General features: G+C 36.4%; 1 protein-coding gene across 21 annotated transcripts in view; it reads left to right on the plus strand.

The window, feature by feature from the left end:
- Positions 1–26,304, plus strand: part of UBR2 (ubiquitin protein ligase E3 component n-recognin 2) — a 125,397-nt gene that overhangs the window by 77,397 nt on the left and 21,696 nt on the right. For 9 of the 21 annotated variants that reach the window (XR_014312344.1, XR_014312346.1, XR_014312347.1 and 6 more), the window contains 19 exons: positions 2,400–2,461; positions 3,102–3,212; positions 4,240–4,305; positions 5,866–5,988; positions 6,097–6,160; positions 7,142–7,266; positions 10,225–10,277; positions 11,229–11,331; positions 12,465–12,513; positions 12,916–13,070; positions 14,641–14,743; positions 17,466–17,575; positions 17,683–17,763; positions 18,096–18,274; positions 18,986–19,185; positions 21,354–21,447; positions 22,119–22,280; positions 23,760–23,863; positions 24,566–24,644. Coding sequence is in view for 11 of the 21 variants with exons in the window: in XM_082732974.1 (XP_082589100.1) it covers positions 2,400–2,461; positions 3,102–3,212; positions 4,240–4,305; positions 5,866–5,988; positions 6,097–6,160; positions 7,142–7,266; positions 10,225–10,277; positions 11,229–11,331; positions 12,465–12,513; positions 12,916–13,070; positions 14,641–14,743; positions 17,466–17,575; positions 17,683–17,763; positions 18,096–18,274; positions 18,986–19,185; positions 21,354–21,447; positions 22,119–22,280; positions 23,760–23,863; positions 24,566–24,644 (2,023 nt within the window). In the remaining 10 variants the exon portion in view is untranslated. The remainder of the gene's footprint in view (positions 1–2,399; positions 2,462–3,101; positions 3,213–4,239; positions 4,306–5,865; positions 5,989–6,096; positions 6,161–7,141; positions 7,267–10,224; positions 10,278–11,228; positions 11,332–12,464; positions 12,514–12,915; positions 13,071–14,640; positions 14,744–17,465; positions 17,576–17,682; positions 17,764–18,095; positions 18,275–18,985; positions 19,186–21,353; positions 21,448–22,118; positions 22,281–23,759; positions 23,864–24,565; positions 24,645–26,304) is intronic. The other 12 variants (XR_014312345.1, XM_082732976.1, XM_082732975.1 and 9 more) reach the window with 3 other exon arrangements.

Genomic DNA, 26,304 nt, shown 5'->3' on the forward strand with positions numbered 1-26,304 from the left:
TCACCACATTGGCCTATGAGGTAGGTATTATTACTATTACATTTGCTTCACAGAAGGGAAGACTGAGACATAGAGGTGACTTCTTAGTGTCATGCAGCAAGAAAGAGTCAGAGTAGGAATTGTGAGGTGCTTTGGTCCCAGAAGCCATGTTTATAAGGACAGTACCATAGTGCTGCCTCAGGCTTCTAAACTGCACGTACCACGTGTTGTATACCACATGGTTAACTCAGCCCACATTCAGAGTCTGTGTTGTTACCATTCAAATCACCCTGTCACTTAAGTGATTGCTGATAAATTGGAACCACCCTAATTTTTTTTCTTCTCCTCTGAACTGTTTCTTACTCATTTATTGATAACCTTTTAAGCAGCAGGTCTAGAGTGAGTCCCACATTGGAATGACAGTTTTTTAATCATAAGTAGTTGATTTACAAGCCCGTTATACTTGGTGGAATATTTGAAGCCACCACCTTGTAGCAGCCAAAAACTTTGAATATTCACTTGTCCATCTCTACCTTCAGACTCATTTCGGTGTAGCTTCCTTCCATATTTCTTAATTGCAGGAATTCTTATCCTGCTCACATACTACTGTTCCCTTTAGTTACATTTTTAACTTTTGAGAGTAGAAGTTCTGAAGGTAGCTATCTTACTCATTGCAGAATTTGTAGTTTATCTTAAGTATGTGGCTGAATAATTTATTATGATGTAAAAGTGGTTTGTGTAAGAGATCGTGGAGAATTGATATCATTTCTTCCTTAAATGTTTGGTAGAATTCCTCAGTGAAACCATATGGGCTTGATAGTTTTCTTTTTTGGAAGGTCATTAATTACTGGCTCAGTTTCTTTAATGGATATAGGTTAGTTCTAGTTATCTGTTTCTCCTTCTAGGAGCTTTGGTAGTCTGAGTTTTTCAAGAAATTGTTACATTTCATCTAAGTTATCAAATTTATGGGCATAGAGCTCTTCCTAGTATTCCTTTAGTATTCCTTTAAGTATTCTATTCTTTATTATTCCTTTATTATTCTTTACATACATAAAGTATGTAAAGTATTCCTTTATTATTCTTTATTATTCTTAAATGGACATGGGATCAGGAATAATAATCCTCTTTCTTTTCTGAGTGCATTTTTCTTTGACTGCTCTGAGCATTGTCACATTTTCTTAATGCTAGAGCCTAGCATTCCAGCAGTCTTATGGAAGTTGTGGAGATTTAATAGAACTTAGACATCCAAATATCAGTAATGCAACAAATAGAACAACAAAGAAGTACTTAGTATGAAACTTGTTGAGGCCCTGTTTTGTTTCCACAAATGCTTTGAGCATACAGAACCTATTGATACTTGTGAGCAGGTGATAGCACAGTGTTGTGGGAAAGTTTTCAGCTGGGATGTAGGAATGTTGGTCCTATTTACAACTCAGTTGCTGATCTTTGCTGCCTTTAAAAATTCTGGTTTTATGTTGGAGGCCAGTGCTGATAGTTATCCACAAGGAAAATAGTCAGTACTCTGAGAGTTGTACTCATTTCTGCCTACCTAGGTCTTTACTGCTCTCAGACCTCAGTGAACCTTTTTGAGCATTCTCCTGACTGTATTTGATAAAACTTGGCCTAAATGCTTATAATCTAATTGAAGAGCTTACTAAGTAAACACACATAAAACGGTTCAACAACAACCTGGGGTTTGTACTAATGGAGCTTGAGTGGCAGATGTCAAGTGCAGGTCATTAAAATGAGACTCATGATTCAGGTCTTCTCGGGTATAAAAGCCTCAAGCCAGTATTGACCAAGTGGTCAGCCATATCTATTGATAAGATTGTAGAAAAACATTCTCTATGTAGACAGCAACATAAATAGGAGAATTAGTTCTTAGTTAACAGAATTAAGCAAGGTTGAGCAATACAAAAGCCCTTTGCAGTTAGGAACTAGAGAGGCTTTGATCTTAAAGTTCTAAGGGAACTTAAATCTGAGATCAGGATTGGCATGGACCATGAATCCCAGGACTCATCTCTCTGTTGACTTGCCAGAAGGATCTCCTGCTATACTTTAAATGGGGACAGTGAAATATGACCCTTAAAGTGAGGATAACATATATAAATTGCTTTGATAATTACAGAACTGCTTTTGCTATATTTGTACGTCTAACATTTAGTTCTATAAAACATCATCAGTGTGTATTAGTAAATGTAATTAGGACTCTAGCTCTAAGTGTGCCTTTGATACAGAGGTTCATGAGAATATCAATTCAAAAAGCTTCATTTATAGATTCAATTCATTTTTTATCTTACTTTGTAATGAGATAGGTTCCCAAAAAGAAAGAGTAGATACGAAATTGAGTGAATATTTAGGACTTTTTTCTAAATGATTTGCATTTGTAGAAATGCTTTTTTGTTTGTTCTCCTATGCAGGTTTACATGTATTATTAAGCAAAAGCGAAGTGGCATACAAATTTCCAGAACTCTTACCTCTAGTAAGTAATTTTAACATTTAAAAGTAAATGCCTATTTATTATGTTTCATGTGCTTGAAATTACTTTAAAACAAACTTTATTAATCAGGGTTCTAGAGAAAAAAACAGAACCAATAGAAGATTGTGCATACGTGCATGTTCATAGGGGTGTGTAAGTATGGAGAGAGAAAAAGACAAAAAATTGATTTATTGTAAGGAATTGGCTTACGCAGATTATGGGGTCTGGCAAGTCTGAAATATGGAGACCCAAGGAAGAGTTCATATTGTAGTCTGAGGTCCAAAGGCATTCTGGAAACCAAATTTCTTCAGCTGTGGTTGGGGGACCTCAGTGTTTCTCTTAAGGCCTTGAACTTAATTGGATGAGGTCCACCTACATTACGGAGGGTAATGTGCTTTACTCAAAGTATGGTGATTTAAATGCTAATCACATCTACAAAATATTTTCACAGCAGCATGTGGACTGGACTTAATCAAAAGCTGGGTACCATGGCGTAGCCAAGTTAACACATAAAATTAACCATCAGGCAAACATACTTTAAGTAATTTTGACTGCTGTTTTATATAGTTTCCATCACTATCACCCTATCTTCTTTATACAGTTGAGATTTTTATGGATTAAAAAAATTTTTTTTTATATACAGAGTGAACTTAGCCCACCCATGTTGATAGAACACCCTCTTAGATGTCTTGTTTTATGTGCCCAAGTACATGCAGGCATGTGGAGAAGAAATGGGTTCTCTCTAGTAAACCAGGTAAGTGTTTTTTAGTTCATGAAGAGATTTCAGTCCATCTATTCCTTTGGCTTCTGAGAAGGTTGTAATTTTCACTGTACTTAAGTCATGGAAAGTTGAGTATCTATATTAAATTGTTCAAGAGGATAAAAGTAATGTTAAACCAAAAAGTTTCTTAGAACTCTTATTCATACTTTGTCAAGAAACAGTATCAAAAATAGAAATGAACTTAAGTTACTTGATTTTTTTTAATTTGAGATCATTTTTAGAACAGTTTAACAAAACATAATGTAGTAAAAATCCAGATTTTATCTATTTAAATAAAATTGTGCTAAAAGTTGAAAATTCTCTCAGAAACTAATGGTTACCAGAGGGGAAGGAGTATGGGGATGGGTTAAATGGGTGAAGCAGAGTGAGGGGTATAAGTTTCCAATTATGGAATGAGTAAGTCATGAAGATGAAAGGCACAGCATAGGGACTCTTAGTCAGTGGTATTGTGATAGTGTTAAATGGGGACAGATGGCAGCTACACTTGTGAGCACAGCATAACTTAGTGGACTTGTCCAATTATTGTGTTGCACACCTGAAACTAATGGAATATTGTGTGTCAGCTGTACTTCAATCAAAAAAAAAAGTTATATTACTATAGCTCTGAAATTGAGGTTTTATTTTTAGACCTTATCAAGGCTTGGTATAGGCTTTGGTTTGGTTTTGTTTTCATTCTTCATAGCCATAAACCTTATAGAAAAGTAGTTTTGTTGGGGAAACCAGAAAGTTGGTTGCAAAATGTGGGCTATAGAGTGAATACTGAAATCTGGAAATTTCTAATTAATTAATCTCTGTGAGGATAGTATTAACTGTTGAGAGAACCACGTGTGTGTGTGTGTGTGTGTGTGTGTGTGTGTGTGTGTGTGTGTGTACAAGCATGCATGTGCGTGTGCATCTGCGTTCACACTTGGATTAAACCCATGTGCTATTGGGGATTGGGGAGGGAAGGGAGCTGCACAAATAAAAACCTATTTAACCAATATAATCAATTTTTTTTTAGATATATTACTACCATAATGTGAAATGCAGACGTGAAATGTTTGACAAGGATATAATAATGCTTCAGGTAATGAATTAAAAGCATTAAACTTAGAGGTTGTAGGAAATGTTTTTCTTCTTGTCATTTTCACAGAACCCAGTCACTTATGATTACTCCCAAATCTGTAGCTTTAGCCTAGCCCTGTCTGCTGAGCTCTAAACTCATATGGCTAACAGCCTGTAGAACATTTCCATCTAGATTTCTTGGACATGTTTCAGATTTAGTATATTCAAACTAACTCCTCTTATTTCCTCCATACCTTCCTCCTGTCTTGGGTTTCCTACCTCAGTATATTGTTTAATAATCTATACAGTCGTATAGTTGAGTCAGAAACCTGAAAGCCATCTTTTTCTTCATTGTCCAGACCCTAAGGTTTATGAAACTTAACTATGTTAAAATTCCCTGAAATTGCCATGCTCTCTTAAGTCTTACATTCTGCACATCTGTTTCTTTTGCTCCCCAGTTTGCCCACCCCATCCCCTTCCTTTTCTGTTCACCTTGCAGCTTGTCTTCCTGCATGTCTTAGTGTTTAGTGTCACTTTCACCAGAAGGCTTCCCCAACACACAGAAATGTAGCTAAATATCCCATTTGGGAAGGTCCTAGCATGGTGTTCATCCCCACCATAGCATTTACAGCTCTGGATCCGCAGTTTCCAATTTACTTTTTGTCCCTTCCACTAAACTATGGCAACTGTATCTTAGTCCCTTTTTGTCCATTGTGCAGATAGCATAATCACATAGTAGTTGTTCCATATTATTGCTGAATAGATTTAAAAGTGATACGAAAGGTTATGAAATGTAAATTTCAAAAATGATTGGCTCAAAATAAAATTCGAGTTGATTTAATTAAAGAAGAATTAAAACTAATATTTAAAAGCTGTTTCAGGGGCACCTGGATGGCTCAGTGGGTTAAAGCCTCTGCCTTTGGCTTAGGTCATGATCCAGGGTTCGGGGATCAAGCCCCGAATTGGGCTCTCTGCTAGGCAGGGAGACTACTTCCTCCCCTCTCTCTCTGCCTGCCTCTCTGCCTACTTGTGATCTCTGTCTGTCAAATAAATAAATAAATAATCTTAAAAAAAAAAAAAAAAACCTTTCAGTTAGTATAGTTTTTATCACCAAAAATTAGTTTGAGAGTTCTCCTTAAGAACTTAGTATTAGATAAATAAGAAGTGCTAGAAGCTTAATTGCAATAGCACATTTCTCTCAGAGTCCATGCACTACTAGAGAGTGATAAGAGAGCCCAGAGATAAAATTTCAGAATGGAATTTATAGGGTTGCAGTTAAGTCAGAGCATTAAAAGACAAGAGAACATATAGTCCGTGTTATTCCAGTGGGTAAGGTTAGGGTGTTTTTGTTTTGTCTATACTTTATTTTGTTTTACCAGCTTAGATTCTTGTCCACACTTGTAGCTTCAACAGGTAGGGAATTGACTGGGGGGCCGGGTTCATCTTTTATAGGGATTGGTGAATAAGTAAGCTCTTTTCACTTATTCAGCCCAAAATATCTTTCACTAATTGTTTAGTAACCCTTTTAACCTCCCTCTTTTCCTTTATCTCAAACATTTAAAAAAACAAAACAAAACAAAAGACAGGTGTCTCCATGATGGATCCAAATCATTTCCTGATGATAATGCTCAGCCGCTTTGAACTTTACCAGATTTTCAGTACTCCAGACTATGGAAAAAGATTTAGCTCTGAGATTACCCATAAGGTAAGAGCATGTTTTATAAGACCACAATACGTTATTTAAACAATATCTTTCATTCTTTTTGGATGTGTTTGTATTTGTATCTCTGAACTTCCCTTCCACTTGTTACAGGATGTAGTTCAGCAAAACAACACTTTAATAGAAGAGATGTTGTACCTCATTATAATGCTTGTTGGTAAGTTTGGATTGTTTGCAACATTTATCAATTACATTGACTTTTGTGATAAGAAATAGTTCCAAGTTTCTAAGCTGCAGTTCTTTTGTTTGAGCAGTTCTTCAGTTTCAGGGGAAGATTAGAGCATCCATCTCTTTCTCCCTTCCAGTTACTGTAGCACTGAGAGTGATAATGCCTTGGTGCTTTGGAAGAAGAGAGTGAAAGTGCTGAAGCAGAATAATCTGAAAGGCTCTTTGTTGAGAAAAAAGTAGGACAGAAGAGTTTATCAAGTAAAAATAAGATGTTTAGGAGCTATTTGAGCTATTTACTATTACTTCATATCTTAAGCATGTTTCTTTCTGTGGTTTTGTGTTACAGAACTGTCATCTTGGCTTTTAGATAGGATAAAAATAAGTTAATAGAGACCTGTGGCTAACAGATGCAGATTTCTTCTCTTATTGCCTGTATTTTCAGTCCTGTCACCGCCATCTTTCCTATTCTATTTCTTTACCTTCTCTACCTCCTCTACTATTTTAGACTCTGTAGTCCATACAACAGAGCACCCTGGCTTCTGTCAGGGGGTGATACTAACAGAGGTCTCAGAAGGTGAGATCTTATTTGCCACTAGATAGGACAGAGGAAGGCTCTCCCTCCCTGCTACCTGTGGCAGATGGTGTGAAAGCAGTTTCCTAGGCCTCTGGTTACAACTACTGCTCTACCAGTTACTGACTACATCTAGTCCCTTCCTGCCTTCTCATCCCATTCTTTCAAAATAGCATGCAGAGTTTTCTCTGTGCTACCCAAAGCCTGTACTCACCTGTTGTGTCTGAGCCTCAGAAGTATGGTTAGGAGCTGCTCTCACCCTAGCTTGTTGCCAAACCAATTATTACTTTCCTAGTGCACAAAGAAAAATACATTATTGTATTGCACCGATTAAAAGTGTATGCTGCTTAAGTATTGTGATTATGTTAAATGTGTGAATATATACTTTTGCACTAACAGGAGAGAGATTTAGTCCTGGAGTTGGACAGGTAAATGCTACAGATGAAATTAAGCGAGAGATTATCCATCAATTAAGCATCAAACCTATGGCCCATAGTGAATTGGTGAAGTCTTTACCTGAAGATGTAAGTACCTACATCTTACAAAAGAAATTATGGAAATTCTTCCTTTCCTGATAGGCTAGTGTGTTTAGATTTAGAGTGGTAAAGACTGCAGTTCTAGGACAACTGTAATTCCCAGTCACTCTTATTAGAAATAATTAGAGGGGCACTTGGATAGTTGTTAGTAGAGCGAGACTCTCTGAGTAGAGTGAGACTCTAAGGAGTTGTGGGTTTGAGCCCCACACTAGGTGTAGAGGTTACTTCAGTTTTTTTTCTTTCTCTTTTCTTTTTTTTGTATGGGGGAAACAAAAGAATACTAGTGACTGGCAATAGACAGCAGCATAAGAGTAGAATCTTTTACGGTGAATTCTTAGAAGAGGTAAGGATGCTGAATAAAAGTAAACCTGATCTTGAAAAATGAATTTATTTATCCAGTAGACAGTGTTTATTATTGAGTCCTTACTACAAAGTTGCCATGGGTGGAGATAATGCTTTACAACTTCATATATTGGAGAAGGAAGTGAAAAATATCTATTCATCTGTATTGAGGATACTAAAGTTTTTCAGAACTTTTTCCTTCTGAAGCATCCAGAAACTCTCTTTAGGGAGCCATCTCTTTCATTTTAGTGAATGTAAAGTAATGTTCACATGGGCATTCATGGGCTAATTGTAACTGTTTACCTACAGGATCTCAAGTTCCCTGGCCACCTGTTTTTCAGCCACAGGGCTTTTCAGATAGATACCCAATACTTATAGTTAGGAGAGGTCCTTTTTTCCTTGAGGTTTTTCAAAATGCTTCCCCAAATTTGAAACATAGATCAAAACTTTCAACTTTAATGTTCATTCTTCTGGGATTTAAACCTGTATTTGTTGCATAATACTTCCTTTAAACTTTATATTATGAAAAGTTTTAAATATCTATAGAAACAGAAAACATAGTATAACAAAACCCATCACCAGTTTTAACCAGTCTTGTTTTATCTATACCCAAACCACTAATCCCTGCATGCCCACTGGATTATTTGGTTAAGAATACTTGGTTTAGGGACACTTGGGTGGCTCAGTCGTTAAGTATCTGCCTTTAGCTCAGGTCATGATCCCAGGGTCCTGGGATCGAGCCCTACATTGGGCTCCCTGCTCAGCAGGAAGACTGCTTCTCCCTCTTCCACTACCCCTGCTTGTGTTCCTTCTCTTGCTGTGTCTCTGTCAAATAAATAAATAAAATCTTAAAAAAAACAAAGTTTGCTTGCAAATGATACACAGTCTCCACCACCCAACCAAAACCACAAAATGAATTTGCCACAAGGGGGGAGAAATGAACCAAAACTTCTAAGACCCTACGTTTTTTCTTAAAGTACCTTAAAAAAGAAAATTTTTATTTTTTATTATATTTTATATTTTATGTACATATTGCTAGTGCTCAGCCATGTTTAATGATCTTGGATGACCAAACCAGCCTTCAAAGTATCTTCTGTCCTGCTTCTGACTTTACTTGTGTGTGACCATGTTCATTATCATTTCAAAGGAGAGAAAAAAGATCTTATTTAAAAAAAAAAAAAAACCAGCAACAAAAAAACCAGTCTTATTCCAAGCATAGCAGTAACTTTTTTGATATTCGCTTAGTTATAATATAAGTAGTTGGTTTATATGAGATGGTTAAAAAGGTCAAAGATGAAGATTTCTTTTTTTTTTTTTCCTTTTTTTGTTTATGAAGTTTCCTGGCCGGGGGTGGGGGATGGTTGGCCTGTTTGATGTATGTGTAAAACAGTGCTGTACAACAATAAGCCAAAATTTTATTTTGCTGAGTTGTTCTAACCACTATCCTTCCCCCCAAAAATTAAAAAACCGGAATGCAGGGCTTACCATTTCATCTATAAATAGAACTGTTTATATGTTAAAACAGTGGTTCTCAACCAGGGATAGTTTTGCCCTCCAGGAGACATTTGGCAGTGTCACTGCTCAGGGCAGGGCTGTGTGGTGCCCCTGGCAGCCGGTGAGCAGAGGCCAGGGGTACAGCTAAATATCCCGCAATGCATAGGGCAGACCCCCACAACAACATCAGAATTATCTGATGCAAACATCAGCAGTGCCATGGTTGAGAAACTGGCCTAAAAGGACTTTTAGAAAAACCTATCTATCCCTATGCCATGATGAAAGAACAATAATTAATAATTTCTTAGTATCACTAAATATCTGGTCAGGATAAAAATTGCTCCTACTTTTTTATACAGGATATGAATCCTGAGTTGTTAGATGAGGAAGCAATTACAGTTTCACTTAGACTTATTCACTTAGAATAAAGAAGAATATAATTTGGGGGTGGGAGGAGAGGCAGAGGGAGAAGGAGAGAGAGAATCTCAGGCAAGCTCCATGTCCAGCACAGAGCCCAACACAGGGCTCGATCCCAGGACACTGATCATGACCTGAGCCAAAAGTTAAGAATCAGACACTTAAGCGAGCCACCCAGACACCCCAAGAGGAATATATGCTAAACAGCATTTTAAAGTACATCTGGTACAACACAGTGGCAACTATATTTACCAAACATCTTTGACCAGAGAATTCTTTAATCAGAATTCGTATTAACATCTTTTTATAAATAGTTTATGATTTAGGAAATGCTGTTGTACTAAAAATAGATAAGGAATCAGTGTAACTTTCACAAAATAGTATAAATATCTTACATAAATTTTGTTTAAATAATATGTGTACTTTGTGTTTTTAGCTTAATTCCTTTTGAAAGCTGTTGCCTTGAGTCCATATGGTAATGACTTGTTTTTAATTATATGAGTCTGAATGAATGTTAGGTGACAAAATAGGTTTCCCTGGTTATATATTAAAAATTATGTTTACTGTGGAATCCTCATCTGTAAAAAATTTGGGAAAAATAGTGTATCCTGCTTCATAGGAAAAACACCATGTTCAAAGTGCTAGCCGATACTGTTAATATGAAACGCACTTACTTGTTTCTCGTACTGTTAGGAGAACAAGGAGACTGGCATGGAGAGTGTAATTGAAGCAGTTGCCCATTTCAAGTGAGTTTTTTTCCTGTTTTTTTCCTGTTCCATTTTTTTAATATAAATTAATTTTTCTTGTGTTTTGATGGAAGTGAGAATGAAATTGTTCCTTTCAGAGAGTGACAGACATTTTCAGATACTTAGTTCTGAACTAGATTTCTATCATTTCACTCTTCTGATCTAGCTCTGCACTAAGCAACCTAAACTGGTTTAAGAGAATCTTCACTGTGCTCAGAACCAATATTCCTGATAGTTTCAGATAATTGACATTAAACTGGCAGGTGACAAAAGTCAATGCATTGAGTTTTCTTAAAACTGCTTTCTTTGTTTCCATCTGAATGTGTCTCCTAAGTTGCAAAACGCTCTCTCAGTACTGCCTTCACTCTCTGGAGGCCAGGGTGCTGCCCAGTAGGTAAATTAGTCGATCCCTCTGAGGATGATTGAGGCAGTTCCTCACTCCTGCTTTGTCCTTGCTCCCACCCCACCTGTGATGACTATTTTTGTTCATTATAAAGATACAGTAATGCTTTTAGAGAAAATACAGAAAAATATATATATAAACATTCCCTAACCCTTAAAATTGTACCTACTTTTTCCACCTGATAGAACTTATCAGAGACATCTTTATACATCAAAATTTAGATATTATTATCACTTTTAGTGATGTTCAACTGTGTGGCAGTGTAATAATGTGTATAACATATTTCCTGTTGTTAGTTTTTGAATTGTTACTATAATGACCATCACATTCACCTGTCCAGTTAGGATAAATTCAAAGTGGATGTGTCCAATAGGATGATGCATGTAGAGCTTTGCATTTAGGTTACCAGATTAGCCTACAGAAAATAGTACCAGTTTACGTTCATCAGCAGTAAATGAGAACTCTGCTTTTTTGTTATGTTATCTAAGACTATCATAAGTTAGGGTATGACTTTAATAATAATATTTTAAGGACTTTTTTTTCCATAGAAAACCTGGATTAACAGGCCGAGGCATGTATGAACTGAAACCAGAGTGTGCCAAAGAGTTCAATTTGTATTTCTATCACTTTTCAAGGGCAGAGCAGTCCAAGGTAAATGGGAAAATAAAAAGTATACTGGGGAAGAACTGTGTGTGTTTGTTGATTTGATTTGTTTCTCCTATACAACTTTTACTGTCTTTCAGAGATTAAAAAATGATACATTTTTATTGTAGGAAATTTGAGAAGTATAAAAAGCTATAATGAAGAAAGTAGATATTACCTAAAAATACCACGACCTAACAACCTAACACCTCCCTCCCACCATGTATACTACATACATATATAAGATCTATATAATTGTATCATAAACCATACATATATAATTATATTTTATTGGCTTTTGAAAAGAAATTGTCAACGTGTATAATAGTTAAGCTATTTCATGCTCATTTCAGAATTGCTACTACCAACACTGCTTTTCCATAGTACTTTATGGAATTTTCCTCGTGATTCTTGGCTAAATTTTGTCTTTTAGCATTCTACTTTGTTTTTAAGATTTGCTTATTATTAGAGCGGTAGACTGCACACACACATGGGAGTGAGAGGGGAAAGGGTGTGGAAGAGAATCTTAGGCGGAGTCCCCACAGAGCACAGAGTCTGGCACTTAACTGACTGAGCCATGCAGACGCCCTCGCAGTCTACTTTTAAAATACTTCTTCAGGGCGCCTGGGTGGCTCAGTGGTTAAAGCCTCTGCCTTCTGCACAGGTCATGATCCCAGGGTCCTGAGATCGAGTCCTGCATCGGGCTCTCTGCTCAGCGGGGAGCCTGCTTCCCCCCACCCTGCCACCCCCGCTTCTCTCTCTGCTTACCTGTGATCTCTGTCAAATAAATAAATAAATCTTTAAAATAATATAATAAAATAAACTACTTTTTCATAAATGGCATTAATTAAATTTAAACATGAAGCTTTGTTTAGTTTTAGATGCATGTCATAGAGTTTAAGCCTAAATAATACTAAATAATATTTTGGTTTGATTTGTATGTGTTTCCCCTGCGTTTTAAAATAAGAAAGAACTCCTTGGGGCTTGGTGGCAGTGAGTAGTGAGGGGAAAAACAATAACTTAGATGTGTCATTTGGGGGCTGGGGAGAGCACTATAAAACTAAGAGTAAATATCAGAAGATAATATGGATATTAGGTTGTTGTGTATTACTAATTCCCTGTCCAAATTTCTTTTTTATTAGGCAGAGGAAGCTCAACGAAAATTGAAAAGACAAAACAGGGAAGATACAGGTATTTTTAATCTTTCTAAAAATCTCTTGTCTCTTCTATGTGTTAAATGATGTTTTCTATTGACTATGATTATCCTTGGTGAAGTGGAAGATGTAAATGTATGCTTTCCAAGTGAACATTCACAAGACTCATAAATATGCGTATATAGAAAGAGGCTATGCTGAGTCATCTCTGGGTTAATGGTTTTATCTCAGATCCTAGGATATTCCTAGGGAAAAGTCTTCCCTTTGTTCCCTTTGTACTGCTACTATTAATGTAGCTGTTTTTATGCATTTGACCTTGAGAAGGTAAAATACAGCTTTAAGATGTATTAATATTCTTTGAGTGAAGACTATCTAAAGATGGGGTCTTTTTTTTTTTAAACATGTTCTAAAAAGAAACCAATAATAACCTTATTTTCAGCACTTCCACCTCCAGTTTTGCCTCCATTCTGCCCTCTATTTGCAAGTCTGGTAAATATTTTGCAATCAGATGTGATGTTGTGCATCATGAGGACAGTCCTCCAGTGGGCTGTAGAACATAATGGATATGCCTGGTCTGAGTCCATGCTGCAAAGGGTAGGTTTAAAAACATTTATTGTTTAAATTTTAGTGCTTTTTTAGTAAAAGCCAAAGTATTCATCAGTATCTAGATACAGACAACTAAGCACTAAATGTAGTGGATGTTTAAATTTGAAATATAGTAATATTATTACTGCTTTTGTGTCTGACATTGAAAATGGTAGTCTGGCAGATACTTTTTATACCAGTTGGTTGTGATTTAAATTTAATCCCCTCAAAAACCCTGTGGGTTCATCAGTATCTATACTTTACAGTTGAAGAAATTGAAACTCAGACACATATGGTCTGTTGCTAATAAGTGGCATGTCTAGAACCTTGTTTGTATTTTATTTTGTAGCCTTGATGTGAGTCATTCTTCTACTGTTTATTTCATTGAATTCACACAATACCCATTTGGGTAGATACAACTTTTTCCGTTGTATAGATGAGGAAGTCAGGTTTCAGTGAGATTCACGTAACTTGTCCTTGTTACTCAACTAGTTAGTAACATAATAGTAATTAATCAGTTAATAGAATTAGCCTGTTCTGTGCCTTATTCTGTGGTATGTACTTTTACATTCATACAATGTTTGCAATTCTCAAAAATTCTAAAGGGAAGCTTTTTTTTTCCATTTTAAAGTTGATGAAATTAGGCTCAGATTCCCTGAAGGCGTGTTACCTTGAAAGCTGTGAAGCCAGGATGTAAATGAAAGCACGCATTCTTCCAGAGTCATCCTCCAAAACTATTTTTCTTTCCATTGTCTTAGCAGGCTTAAGTGTCTCATTGGCTAAGATACATATATACTACACACCCCTCCCATTTATAAACAGACACTTAAAATGTAAAAACAGAGCTGTGGTCTACTAGAGACCATCATTATGTGAGCAGAGGAGTTGTAGGAAATGATGGAGAAGAAAAGAACAGTTTTTATTTTTTGTGTACATTTGTTTCATGTCCTTCAAGCTAACCTAGTTTATCCAGCTCTCTGACATCCACAGTAGCTTTTTGTGTGGGGAAACATACAGACACCACACCGATATCTCCTTCCAAAATTGGGAAGCAGGATAAGAGCAATAAAAATGCAAATAAGATAAGTGTAATTTTTTATTTTCTTAGAAATCTGGTAAGGAATTTTTTGTGAGATATAGGGAATAACTGTAAACATCTTCAATAATTATGTGGCATTAAATTGAAAGTATGTATCTTTCTGAGACGATTAAGATTTTTAGTCCTTAGAGAAATTTAACTAGAGAGTATTATAGACCATATCATTCCCTGATAGATGCTTTCAGCTCTAATTATTTGGCCACCAATTCTTAGAAGTTTTTTTTTTTTTTTTTTTAAGACTGTAGTGTAGGGATGTGTATGAACTTACCCTAAGAATATACGGTTGAATTTTCTTCATACCTGATGTGGAAATTTTTGTTTCCTTACTGAGAATTTTTTTATCAGAAAATGAAATATAGAGTTTGAGTTTAATAGTTAGTCTTTAGTAGTTTGCTTTATCTTTTTCCAGTGGTGAATTCATTTTTGTTACTATAAACTTGGTTTTGGATTTACTAAAAGTTACAAAACATTTTATTCGAGGTGTTACATTTAATTGGAATGGCACTACAAGAAGAAAAACAGCATTTAGACAATGTCACGGAAGAGCATGTAGTAACATTTACCTTCACTCAGAAGATATCAAGTACGTATACACCTTTTACTAAATTAATTCAAGATACTAGTGATTTTAAATATGTAATATAGGGGCACCTGGGTGGCTCAGTTAAGTGGCTACCTTCAGCTCAGGTCATGATCCCAGAGTCCTGGAATTGAGCCCCACATCAGGCTTCCCACTTAATGGAAAGCCTGCTTATCCTTCCCCCTCTGCCTGCTACTCCGTAAACTATGCTCGCTTGCTCTCTCCCTGTCAAATAAATACTTAGAAAGAAAAATTTTTTAATAAATATGTAATATAACCTCTTATTTGCTCCTACAGTTTCAAAATAAATTTTAATCCAGATTTCTGAGATTATATGTATTTATCTGTGTTAAAGGTACTATATGAGATCCTGATGTATTTTCATAAAAACATATAGTTTTAATTCATAAACTGCAAACATTAATGAGGAGTCACTAGCTTGAAGTCATTATGGCACATGCATTTAAATAATTCTCAGATGCGCTTTAAAAACAAAAAGTATGCTATCAGGATTTCACTTTTAATATTATTGCTGTTACCTTGTAAAGACATAATGAAAATAAGAGAATTAGCTATAGGGGGCACCTGGGTGGCTCAGTCGGTTAAGAAAATTAACTATAGTGGATTAGATTATCATTTTGTATATAAAGTTACATGACTTTTTTAGAAGGCCAGGAGACATTTTTTCCTATCTTTTTATTATTAAGAAGTTTAAACATACAGGCAAGAGTTGGTAAAGCAAACATCCATACACCTGCCACCTAGATTCAGTAGTTAGTATTTTGCTATATTTGCTTTAATATTTGTACACTTCTTTAAACCATTTGTTTTAGCCATCATATTTCACCTCTGATGAAAACCTTTTCCAGGGTGCCTGGGTGGCTTAGTCGTTCAGCATCTGCCTTCGGCTCAGGTCATGATCCCAGGGTCCTGGGATCAAGCCCTGCTTCAGTCTCCCTCCTCACCTGAGAGCCTGCTTCTCTCTCCTTGTATTCCCTCTCTTGCTGTCTCTCTCTCTCTGTCAAATAAATAAATTTTTTTTAAAAAATCTACTGATTTTCAGGATAAGCAGTTGGTTTAGTAGTTAACTTCAGTGGTGACAACTGTGAATCTTTTTCGTTTGCTTAGGATTGTTACGCTTTATTTTTTTAATATTACTCTTGTGTTTTTATTCTCTGTCTTGGAGTCACATGATCAAGTCTCCTTTAAAAAAAAAAAAATCTTTTTGATACTCAAACTGCCAATTTTGGTCACTGGGAATCTGTTCATTTGGCCTCACTGCCCTTTTGACCCAAGCCCACTAGTATTTGAGCACCACCTTGCTTTCTAGCACAAAAGATAGCCCAGGCTCATCTTATACCCTGCCCCAGACAGATGTGCAATCAAGCATTTGGTGAGATACTTACGAATTTATGCTGGTATACTAGGAGTTACAGCAATCAGTATATAATGGGTAATATGACCCAGTAGAGGTAGTATAATGGATAATATGGTCTTGTTTGCTGCTGGATCTCTATTTTTCCCCTTTTTGCCCTCATATAGAAAAGTAGGAGGATGAGGGGAAACTGCCTTTCCATACTGAAGCCTAGGTTCTTGGGTGCCAGCCTTTCCCTGCTCCTTTCTCTCAGTATTTCTTCCTGTGGATTAGCATTGTATGTTTTGCCCCCTTCATCTCCAGGGCTTTTACTTTAGGATAACCACACAGAAAACTGTCTGATTTCATCCACTTACCACTATACAATCCCAGATTCTCTCTTTTTTTTTTTTTGTCTCTCTTTCTTTGAACAAGCAACCTTTTTCTTTAGACATTCCTCCTATTTCTCTTTAAACATTTTATTTCATTAAAGCACACTGTTTAGAGCGAAATCCCTAAACTATAGGCATAGAACTTTACATCTGAAAGAATATTAAAGATCACATAGTTCAGTCTCTTCCCCTCTTAAGAATATTTTGCCCAAATGATGACACTTAAACCAAGAAAATCAATAACTGGACATTTCTGACTACAGAACTAAATTGCAAACATTAAATTACGTGTACTTTTGAGACACTGAACTTGACTTGTATGTTTTTTCCTCAAATGAAGAAATAAATTTACAGAGGAAGAAATGTATTTTTTTAATTTTTATAAAGATTTTATTTGTTTGTTTGTTTAAGAGAAAGAGGCAGAGAAAGCAACGGAGAGTGAGAGAAAACACAGGTGGCGAGGAGAGGGAGAAGCTGCCAGGCGAGTAGGGAGCCTGACAAAGGGCTCAATCCCAGAACCCTGGGATTATGACTTGAGCCAAAAGCAGACTCTCAACCAACTGAGCCACCTATGTACCCTAAAATGCACTTTATTTTAAATCTAGGTTTTATTTAAAAGGAAAAACAAAATAATATTTTTACACACACATCCTTACAAATGCAGTTCATTTCTTAGACTTGGTAAAATCTCAGGTAGATCTTTTAGCTGGATTTTTATTTAATAGCTAAAGGCTATGTTAAATAATCATTTGGTGTAAGGTGTCCGTTTTGAATGATTAAAGCATTCTGGTTGTTAACTTGTTTGTTAAGTACAGATACATCATGTTCTCAAGAAGTATTGAAAATCTCTAATAAGTAGAGCTATAATTAAATGATGGGCAGATAATGTTATAAGCAACATTATCTTCTCGTGCATAGTAATAAGCACTGTGAAGTCTTAGCTGTTGTTATTGTGCCTTTTATTTTTTTTCTGCCTTAGAACCTGGTGAAGCACCAAACAACTCCCCTAGTATACTAGCTATGCTGGAAACACTACAGAGCGCTCCCTACCTAGATGTACACAAAGATATGATTAGGTGGATATTAAAGGTACAATTTCCGGCATCACTGTTTTTGTGATAAACACTCAGTGTTTGTTATCTTTAAATTTTTGTAATATTTCATAGCTTCCAAATAACTGATACTTTCTGTCATAGACTTTTAATGCTATTAAGAAGATAAGAGAAAGCTCATCCACCAGTCCCGTGGCAGAAACTGAAGGAACCATAATGGAAGAGGTATGAGAAGCAAGGTGTGGTCCTACTGAAGGATTATAGCAAGTTCACTACACACAATTGATTTTATCTGTAATAAGTTGGTACTTGATAATACTCACAAAAAAATGTGAATTCCAAAAAATGTGCCACTATTTATCTTTATTTGTTGTAGCAAAATTTTTTTGCTCCCTGTTCTTTTTTTAAAAACAAGTCAAAAAAATCTTTTCTCTTGTTTTATAAGTGACATTATAAAACAGTTTTTTAATTAGTATTTACAATCAGGGTAGTTCTGCTTTGGGGGAAACATATGCATTTGGCATCTAATGGTCTAACTAAATGAAACATACTTTCAGAGTTCAAGAGACAAAGACAAGGCTGAGAGGAAGAGAAAAGCTGAGATTGCCAGACTGCGCAGAGAAAAGATCATGGCCCAGATGTCTGAGATGCAGAGACACTTTATTGATGAGAACAAAGAACTCTTTCAGCAGACATTAGAACTGGATGCCTCTACCTCTGCTGTTCTTGATAATAGGTAAAAGTTAAAAAAAAAAAATCAACATTTTTAAATCTCTTGACTCTTGGTTCTCAAATGGGAAAGATGTTGCTTTTTTGCCTTAAAAGTACATGTTTAGTCTTAAAGTAATTTAGAAGGATTGGTAGGTAAATTTTACAGTCTCCAACTAGAGGAATTAGTCTTGGAATTTGAGTTTATTAGTATATGTTTATATCTCTTAACTGTAGATGAGATACCATGTGCACACTCAGAATGATATGCCTCACAGAACACCCTTGACATTCATAAAAGCATGGGTGCACAGGGGCATCTGGGTGGCTCAGTTTGTTGATCATCCAACTCTTGATTTCGGCTCAGGTCGTGATCTCAGGGTCATGAGATCGAGCCCTGCATCAGGCTTCACACTTAACAGGGAGTCTGCTTGAGATCCTCTCCCTCTCCCTATGCACTTACCCATGCTCGCTCTCACTCTTTTTCAAATAAATAAGTCTTAAGAAGGAAAAACAAGAAAAAAAGAATGAGTGCACTAGGTTCAGTTAACTGAGTGGCTTCTGTTTTGCATTTTGGATTGCTGTGAGGATTATAGGAGAAGGTTTGAGAAATATGAATGACTTCTGCCAGTTCAAATCATACCATGTGTTCAATATGTGCATACCTAAAGTCCACTGTTTTATAATTAAATGGAAACTTCTTAGGCTCGTTAATGAAACATCTACTATTTTATCGCAGCCCTATGGTTTCAGATACGGCACTTACAGCATTGGGCCCAGCACAAACTCAGGTCCCTGAACAGAGACAGTTTGTTACTTGTATATTGTGTCAAGAGGAGCAAGAGGTGAAGGTGGAGAGCAAGGCAATGGTTCTGGCAGCATTTGTTCAAAGATCAACTGTATTATCAAAAAACAGGAGTAAATTCATTCAGGATCCAGGTAAGTCATAGCCAGATCCTCTCCTCCCTCTTAATGATTCCCACTCAGTGTGGCATAGAAATTTTATTAAGCTAATAGTCATAGGGTTGGTGGTGTCTAGGCAGCTGTCTTAGACAGAAATTTTCCAGTTGACAGGTGTGGAAACACTCCAGAAAGTTAAGTATCAGTCATGAATTAGATAGCTGGTAAATAACAGGGATTCAAAAGGAAGCTTTTCTTTGTGATATAACATTAATATAATTGGTACTTAACAGTCCATTCTTCAATACACTTGGAAAGTCCTAATAATTAGTTGGCACATGGAAATAATAATAATTTTGTCTCCTGAATAGATCCAAAGTGTGATCTCTTGGGAACAGTTGTGTGAGTTACCTATGTGAGAAGCAGTCCTTGAGCCAGATTCTGATGCAAAGTAGTAATAATATCACTGATAGGGTTCCCCAGAAAACAGACTCTTAAAATAGAGATTACCATGCAGGACATTTATTTGGGATAGCCTTGGAATAAACATCTGTGGAATGGAGAAGAAGGGAGCAGCTTTGGGCAAAGGGAGCAGTTGAGCTTTCATGCAATCCCCCAAAGGCTTCATCCCACCCCACTGGAGCTCTCTAGCTGATGGCCCTTTGGAGGTGTTCCGAGTCAGAGCAAGGGGAATAGGGTCTTTAAACCCCAGCAGTGATCAGTGACTGTGGGCCACCTCTAGAAAGAGGTGTGACTTTGAGCAAAGCAGTTGTCACTTACGAATAAGAGTAAAGTACCCTTGGGCGCCTGGGTGGCTCAGTGGGTTAAGCCGCTGCCTTCGGCTCAGGTCATGATCTCGGGGTCCTGGGATCGAGTCCCGCATCGGACTCTGCTCAGCAGGGAGCCTGCTTCCTTCTCTCTCTCTGTCTGCCTCTCTGCCTACTTGTGATCTCTCTGTGTCAAATAAATAATAAAATCTTTAAAAAAAAAAAAAGAGTAAAGTGCCCTCTTCCAACTGCTAAGGAGGGAGTAAGTCATTCATTCCTCCACTGGCATCTAAGCTGCACATTATTGTTTCCACCACAGACATTTTTCATATCTCTACTCTTAGACTTGTTTATATGTGCATATACCTCGACAATTCTAGTAAACTTCTTGAGAGTGGGAACTGTGTCTTAGAATTTCCAAAGCACTTATTTAACAAGTGCCTTTTACATGGTAGAATTAAAAAGCCACTGGTCTTTTTAAAGCTCTTTCGCCATAAGGAAAGTCTTCACAGTGTGGTTCTCAAGCACCTAGTTGATAAGGATTAGTCCGCTTCATCTTAAAAAATGGTCCTTTGAACTCCACGATTTGTAAATTTCATTCCAGGCCAAAGATTAAAGTTAACAGTTTTATTTAAATAGTTATTTTGTGAAGAAAAAACTTGGGCTAAAAGAAGGTCTTCCAAATGCTTTCACAACTTATATTGGAAATATTTTCTTTATGCTATGTAAAGCAAATTGAAACTTGAGTAATTCTTTATAGAATGCTATAGAATTTCTAAGATCATAATAATTAATATAGAGAATTTGAAAAATTCTAAAAAGCCAGGGAGCCATCTTAAGTTTGTCTTCATGTTTTCATCTTCTTTGAATATAAAAAATTAGCACTAGATTGGACGACTGACTAAATTATCCTATTCCCCATCTGGGCTGCTGTCCTGGGCATTCTGTTCCCACTTTGGCTCTGTCTGGTACTCATTGTGACTCTTCTTTGCACGAGAGTCTTTAGGCAGAATCTCCTCTAGGGGGCGTCCCATTACTGCCAAAATACCTTCTTGTTGCAGATACGGTGACCCAGCCCCGCCAAAGTATTAAAGGCAGCCCCATGAAGAACGAGTTCTGGGCTTTTACAGGGGATAGGAGTCTCTTAGTGCCCTGAAAGCATGGAATGTTCAAAGGAGTAGATGTACATAATACAGAATTCCAGTTTCAGTTAACAACTTAGGGATGTTTCATTTGCTCAGGGTGATAAAAATTAGAGTCCTGCTTTCTAAATAATCCAGGGTCTTGCATACATGACTGATATCTCGAAGGAATAAACTAGCATTTCATTTCAAATTTACAAGCCCTTATTAAGGATTTCACAATTTAAAGTTGTACATTTATTAAAGGAAGATTAAATGCTTGGTTTTTTGGTTTTTGTTTCTTTGTTTTCTAATGCAGAAAAATATGATCCATTATTCATGCACCCTGATCTGTCTTGCGGAACACACACTGGTAGCTGTGGGCACATTATGCATGCCCATTGTTGGCAAAGGTAATTTATATTCTTAATATTAGTCAAGAGAAGCTTATCTGAACGCTCAAAATTAACTTTTTAAATAAAGGACATATCATTCTAGAAAAAGGGAGAAAGAATGAGAGATGCTGAAGAAAAACCTGCATATCACTACCTAATAACAATTAAAATTGAGCTGCTTTGTTGTACATGTTAAAGGAGTAACTTAGAAATTTCATAGTGTATCAGATATATCTTTTAATGTGGGTAACTAACAAGTTGGACAAAGAAAAAAGTTTTATTTTTTAGAAAAAAGATTTTTATGGTGGCATTAAAAACTAGGTGAGTAATGTCTTGCCAGGGTGTTCACTCTTAACTCTAAAGGTATTAGTACTTACCTTGTTACTTCCTGAGATTGTCCTGGCTCCCCAAACTAAGATGGGATAACCTCAAATTTGTTCTACTTTGGTATATTCTGCAAAGCCAACAAGTCAGTGTTGTTATTGTTGCACTGTGCTCATTCAGTGACCATGCACTTCCACTAGCAAGTAGCCACCGGCCCTGGGAAAGTGACAAGACAGCACTGGGACCAAGAACTGTGAAGATTTTATTGTATTGTGGAAACAAAATAGTTAAAACGTAGAAGCTTGTGGCTCTCATTGAGAAAAATTACCGTTGTTTTTGATACCTCATGTTCTCTAATTGTAAAGGTATTTTGATTCCGTTCAAGCTAAAGAACAGCGAAGGCAACAGAGATTGCGCTTACATACCAGCTACGATGTGGAAAATGGAGAATTCCTTTGTCCCCTCTGTGAGTGCTTGAGTAATACTGTAATTCCTCTGCTGCTTCCTCCACGAAATATTTTTAACAGGTAAGTTTGGGCCCATGAAACCTTTGTATTTAAGCTGTAGTTTTCCATTAAAGATAATGAGATGATAAACCGGAGAGGGGAGAAATCATTCCAGGTAATCACATTGTTTTCCCGATACATTTTTTGTAGTCATTTCTTCTGATAGACTTGTGAAATACAATTTTGGTTTTTAGAAAGGAATAGGCCAGACTTCAGTTTCTTGGTCATCCATTATAGAAGGTGTAAAATGCCCATATGTTTATGAAAACTGTTTTCCTTTATTTCTAGGACCCTACCTTAAGTATCTTCCTCATACTTTGCAAGATATGTTTGGTAAATTGGTAGGGGATGGAGGAGCCGCTCAAACTGAATTTATTGAATATTCTAACAAATATAATTTTTTACAATTTACTGGCTGATAATACCTTCAAGAGTTGGGCCAAAAAAATTAAAATCTGTTGATGTTTTTAAAATGGAAAATTTTTGTTGTTTTTATGTTATTTCATAATTTGTAGGATGCTTCTAGTTAATAGAAGTATTGGATATTCTGATTTCAAATATGAATTTTATACTATCTGCTCTTCAGATCTGGTTTTTATATTTCAGTATACAATTATGCTATCTACCTTACATGCACAAATACTAATTTAAGTTTTGTGAATATGAATCATCCATTAATTTCTGTGCTGTTTGGATTCAACTCGAAGCAAAGTTCTTTTCAGTTTTAAGAATTCAAACTATGGTGTCTTATTTATGCTACCACAAAATCTTCTTAAAATACGAGTAGAAAAAAAAAAAACACCAGTAGATTTGAGTGTAAGGTCATGCTTTTTAATCATAACAGAAAGTCATGGTGACTTACATCTGTATTTGAACTAATAAATTAGTCATTGTTAGATTAAGGAGTCACTGCATATAAGAAGTAAAAAAATTACCTTTGTTGTGTTTCACACATCACTTCTGTTTTGTTTCGTTTTCTCATGAAGGCCAATTACATCATAGTCCTGAAGAACACAGGCTTTTTTTGGAGTCTGTATAACTGGGTTTGAATGCCAGATCTGTACTTTATGTGGTCTTAGTCAAGTTACATAGCTCTAAACCTCAGTTTCCTCATCTGTAAAATGGGGAAAATAACATAATCTATCACATAAGAGTATTTTAATAAGTCTAATACTGTAAAATGCTTTTAGTATTTGTCACATAATAAATACTAATAGTGGTGCTATGATTGTCTAAGAATTATTAGCAAATTCCAGTACTGCGAAAAAAGTGAAATTTTTGACAAATAATGTTGTTAGCATTATAGTAACAAATAGTATCTTCTCATTTCCATTGGCAAATACCTATTATTTTTTTAAGGCACCAAATTTTCCCCTACCTTTTTTTTTTAAGTATTTGAAATGTGTTTAAATCATTATGCTCATAAGCATTTGAAGAATCTTTTTGTATCTTAAACTAAGCAGCAACAGAATACTAAACAGTTTCTATAATCTTCTCTAGCAGGTTAAATATTTCAGACCAACCAAAACTGACTCAGTGGATTAGAACAATCTCTCAGCAAATAAAAGCATTACAGGTTCTTAGGAAAGAAGAAAGTATTCCTAGTAAGTTCTGATAAGTTCATTTTTCCCCTAAAGTCTGAGATTGTTGGAAAATGTAGCTCCACAAGAAATTATTTAAGACTATTTTAAAAGTGAAACCTCTCATTTTAAAATTTGATTTATTCTGATTTCCTTTGTCTTAATGAACTAATTTTAACTTTACTACATTATTCCTTATTCCTTGAAAAACATACAAGCCCATGTGATGTTTATAATAAATACTTCTCACTTATTCCCCCATTTTATTGAAGAGCTTCTGGGGGTGGGGGAATGTAACTGAGTGTTGGAGAGCCAGCTTTAGTTTGTGGCGAGCCGACTCACTTTATTGTTGGTATTACCAGAGACTTCCCAAGTTTCATAAATATGTACGGCATTTAATGACCTTTCAAGAAAGCAGTCTGAGCAGAATTTCTATCATTGGATTTTATTAAAACAAAATAGCATACTCTCCTTACCTTCCCTAGCTGTGTCCTAGTGGCTCTACTATTAGGAAAGCGTAGTTGACTGTGAAAGGTGCCTTGGTCAGTCAGCTACTATTTCTCATGCTTTGAATGTACCTTAGGACAGTTTTTGTTAATGGGACTCTCCCCTGTCATTTTTTAATTTCTTTGACCTACTTATATTTAGAATGAAATTTATGACTGAAATTTACAGAACTACTATAGAACCGATGATTATAATAATATAAAATGCTTATTTCTTTAGATACTGCTTCTTCAAAGAATTCAGAAAATATGGATGAATTGCAGCTCCCTGAAGGGTTTAGGCCTGATTTTCATCCTAAGTGAGTATATTATTTGATTTCATTCACACTTGTTCCAGTTAAAATGAAAAATTTAATGGTTAGAATATGATTTATCAAACTAGGGAGCAAAATATTATGAGACATTGATCTTGAAATCTGAGGTTTAAAGATTACATGATAAAAACCAAAGAACCATATGACATGCTTTACTCCTCCCAGCCTCCTTTAGTTTGCATTGCTGACTCCCTGCTCTACCCTTTGTCTGGCTCTCCCCAGCAGCAACTAATCAGTACATCTAAATCTGAACTGTTCAGCTTCCCCACGAAGTCCTGTGCTTTCCTTCTGACTTTCATATTTCTGTTGAGGGCCCCACCAGTGTCTGAGTAACCCAGGATCAAACCAGAATATTTTCAGCCCTGTTTTAAGCAAATTAATTGTGAAGTGTAGTATAGATTATAGAGCCAAACTGCGACTGCTTGATTCCGTCTCCAGCAGCACTACCTACCTACTAGCTATGTGACTTTTTTTTTCCAAATGCATAACCTCTCTGTGCTTCAGTTTCCTCATCTATAAAGTGAGAGTACTAATATTCCCCTTGTCAGTGTTGTGAGGGTAAAGTGACATGCTGTAGGTAAAGCCACCTGGCTGCCACGCCTGGCATGTACTACGTTAACTCAAGAAAAGCCTCAGTCCTTTGCCTTCCACATCCCCTACTTCCGTCCCCATCACCAGTCCTATGATATTGTTTATTTCTTCTGCCATTTACTTTCATATATCTAGTTAAAATGCTTAGTCGACTGTCTCTTGATTTATCATTTTTAAACCATTACCTCTCTGTTGACTAACTGGCAGTTAATTCACCCCTCATGTCTGTTGTATCCACTGCCCCTCACCAGTGCGTAGGTAAAGTTACTTCAGGTTTTAGATAAATCAGTTGGCAGTTTTTACGTTGTAATTGTCTCTGCTGATAGAAGTTATGTGTTACGATTTTATTTACTTATATAATTTTGCCTTTCTGGTGGCTAATAATCACCTCATATCTTTCACGTGCTTGGTTTTCTATGTGTATATTACTTTCCCCCACAGACACCCATGGTGTCTAGCTGTAGCTTTTCGAAAATGCTCAGATGGATCAGATGATTTTCTGTCCTGGACCATCACCACCTACCCCCCCACCCCCACAGCCTGCGTCCTCCTGTACTTATCAGGACAAGGCCCAGCTGTCATCCTGAGACTTCCCCTTGCCATGCCCTTCATACTTCCCTGACTCTCATATCATGCTCTTTCTCGATTTACTTCTGATTCCTAAGAAAGGGTGCCTGGGTGTTAAATTTTCATGTTTGAAAATACATTTATTTATTTACTTGGTTAATGGCTTGGGTATAGAACTGTAGATAGGTTAGAAGTAATTTTTTATCTAGACTTTGAAAGTATTGTTTTACCAAATTCTAGCGTCTGTTGAGAAATTAACGCCATTCTGACTCCTTTTCCTTTGTAGTTATTACTTTAGGAAGCTCTGGGATCTTCCCTTTAATTCTCAGTGGTGCTTTGTTGTTGTTGTTAAGATTTTATTTATTTGACAGAGAGAGAGACAGGGAGAGAGGGAACACAAGCACAAGGAGTGGGAGAGGGAGAAGCAGGCTTCCGGCTGAGCAGGGAGCCCAACACAGGACTCCATCTAGGACCCTGGGATCATGAC

The sequence above is a fragment of the Mustela nivalis genome, assembly GCF_964662115.1.
Source record: "Mustela nivalis genome assembly, chromosome: 5".
In the NCBI taxonomy this organism is placed as follows: domain Eukaryota; kingdom Metazoa; phylum Chordata; class Mammalia; order Carnivora; family Mustelidae; genus Mustela; species Mustela nivalis.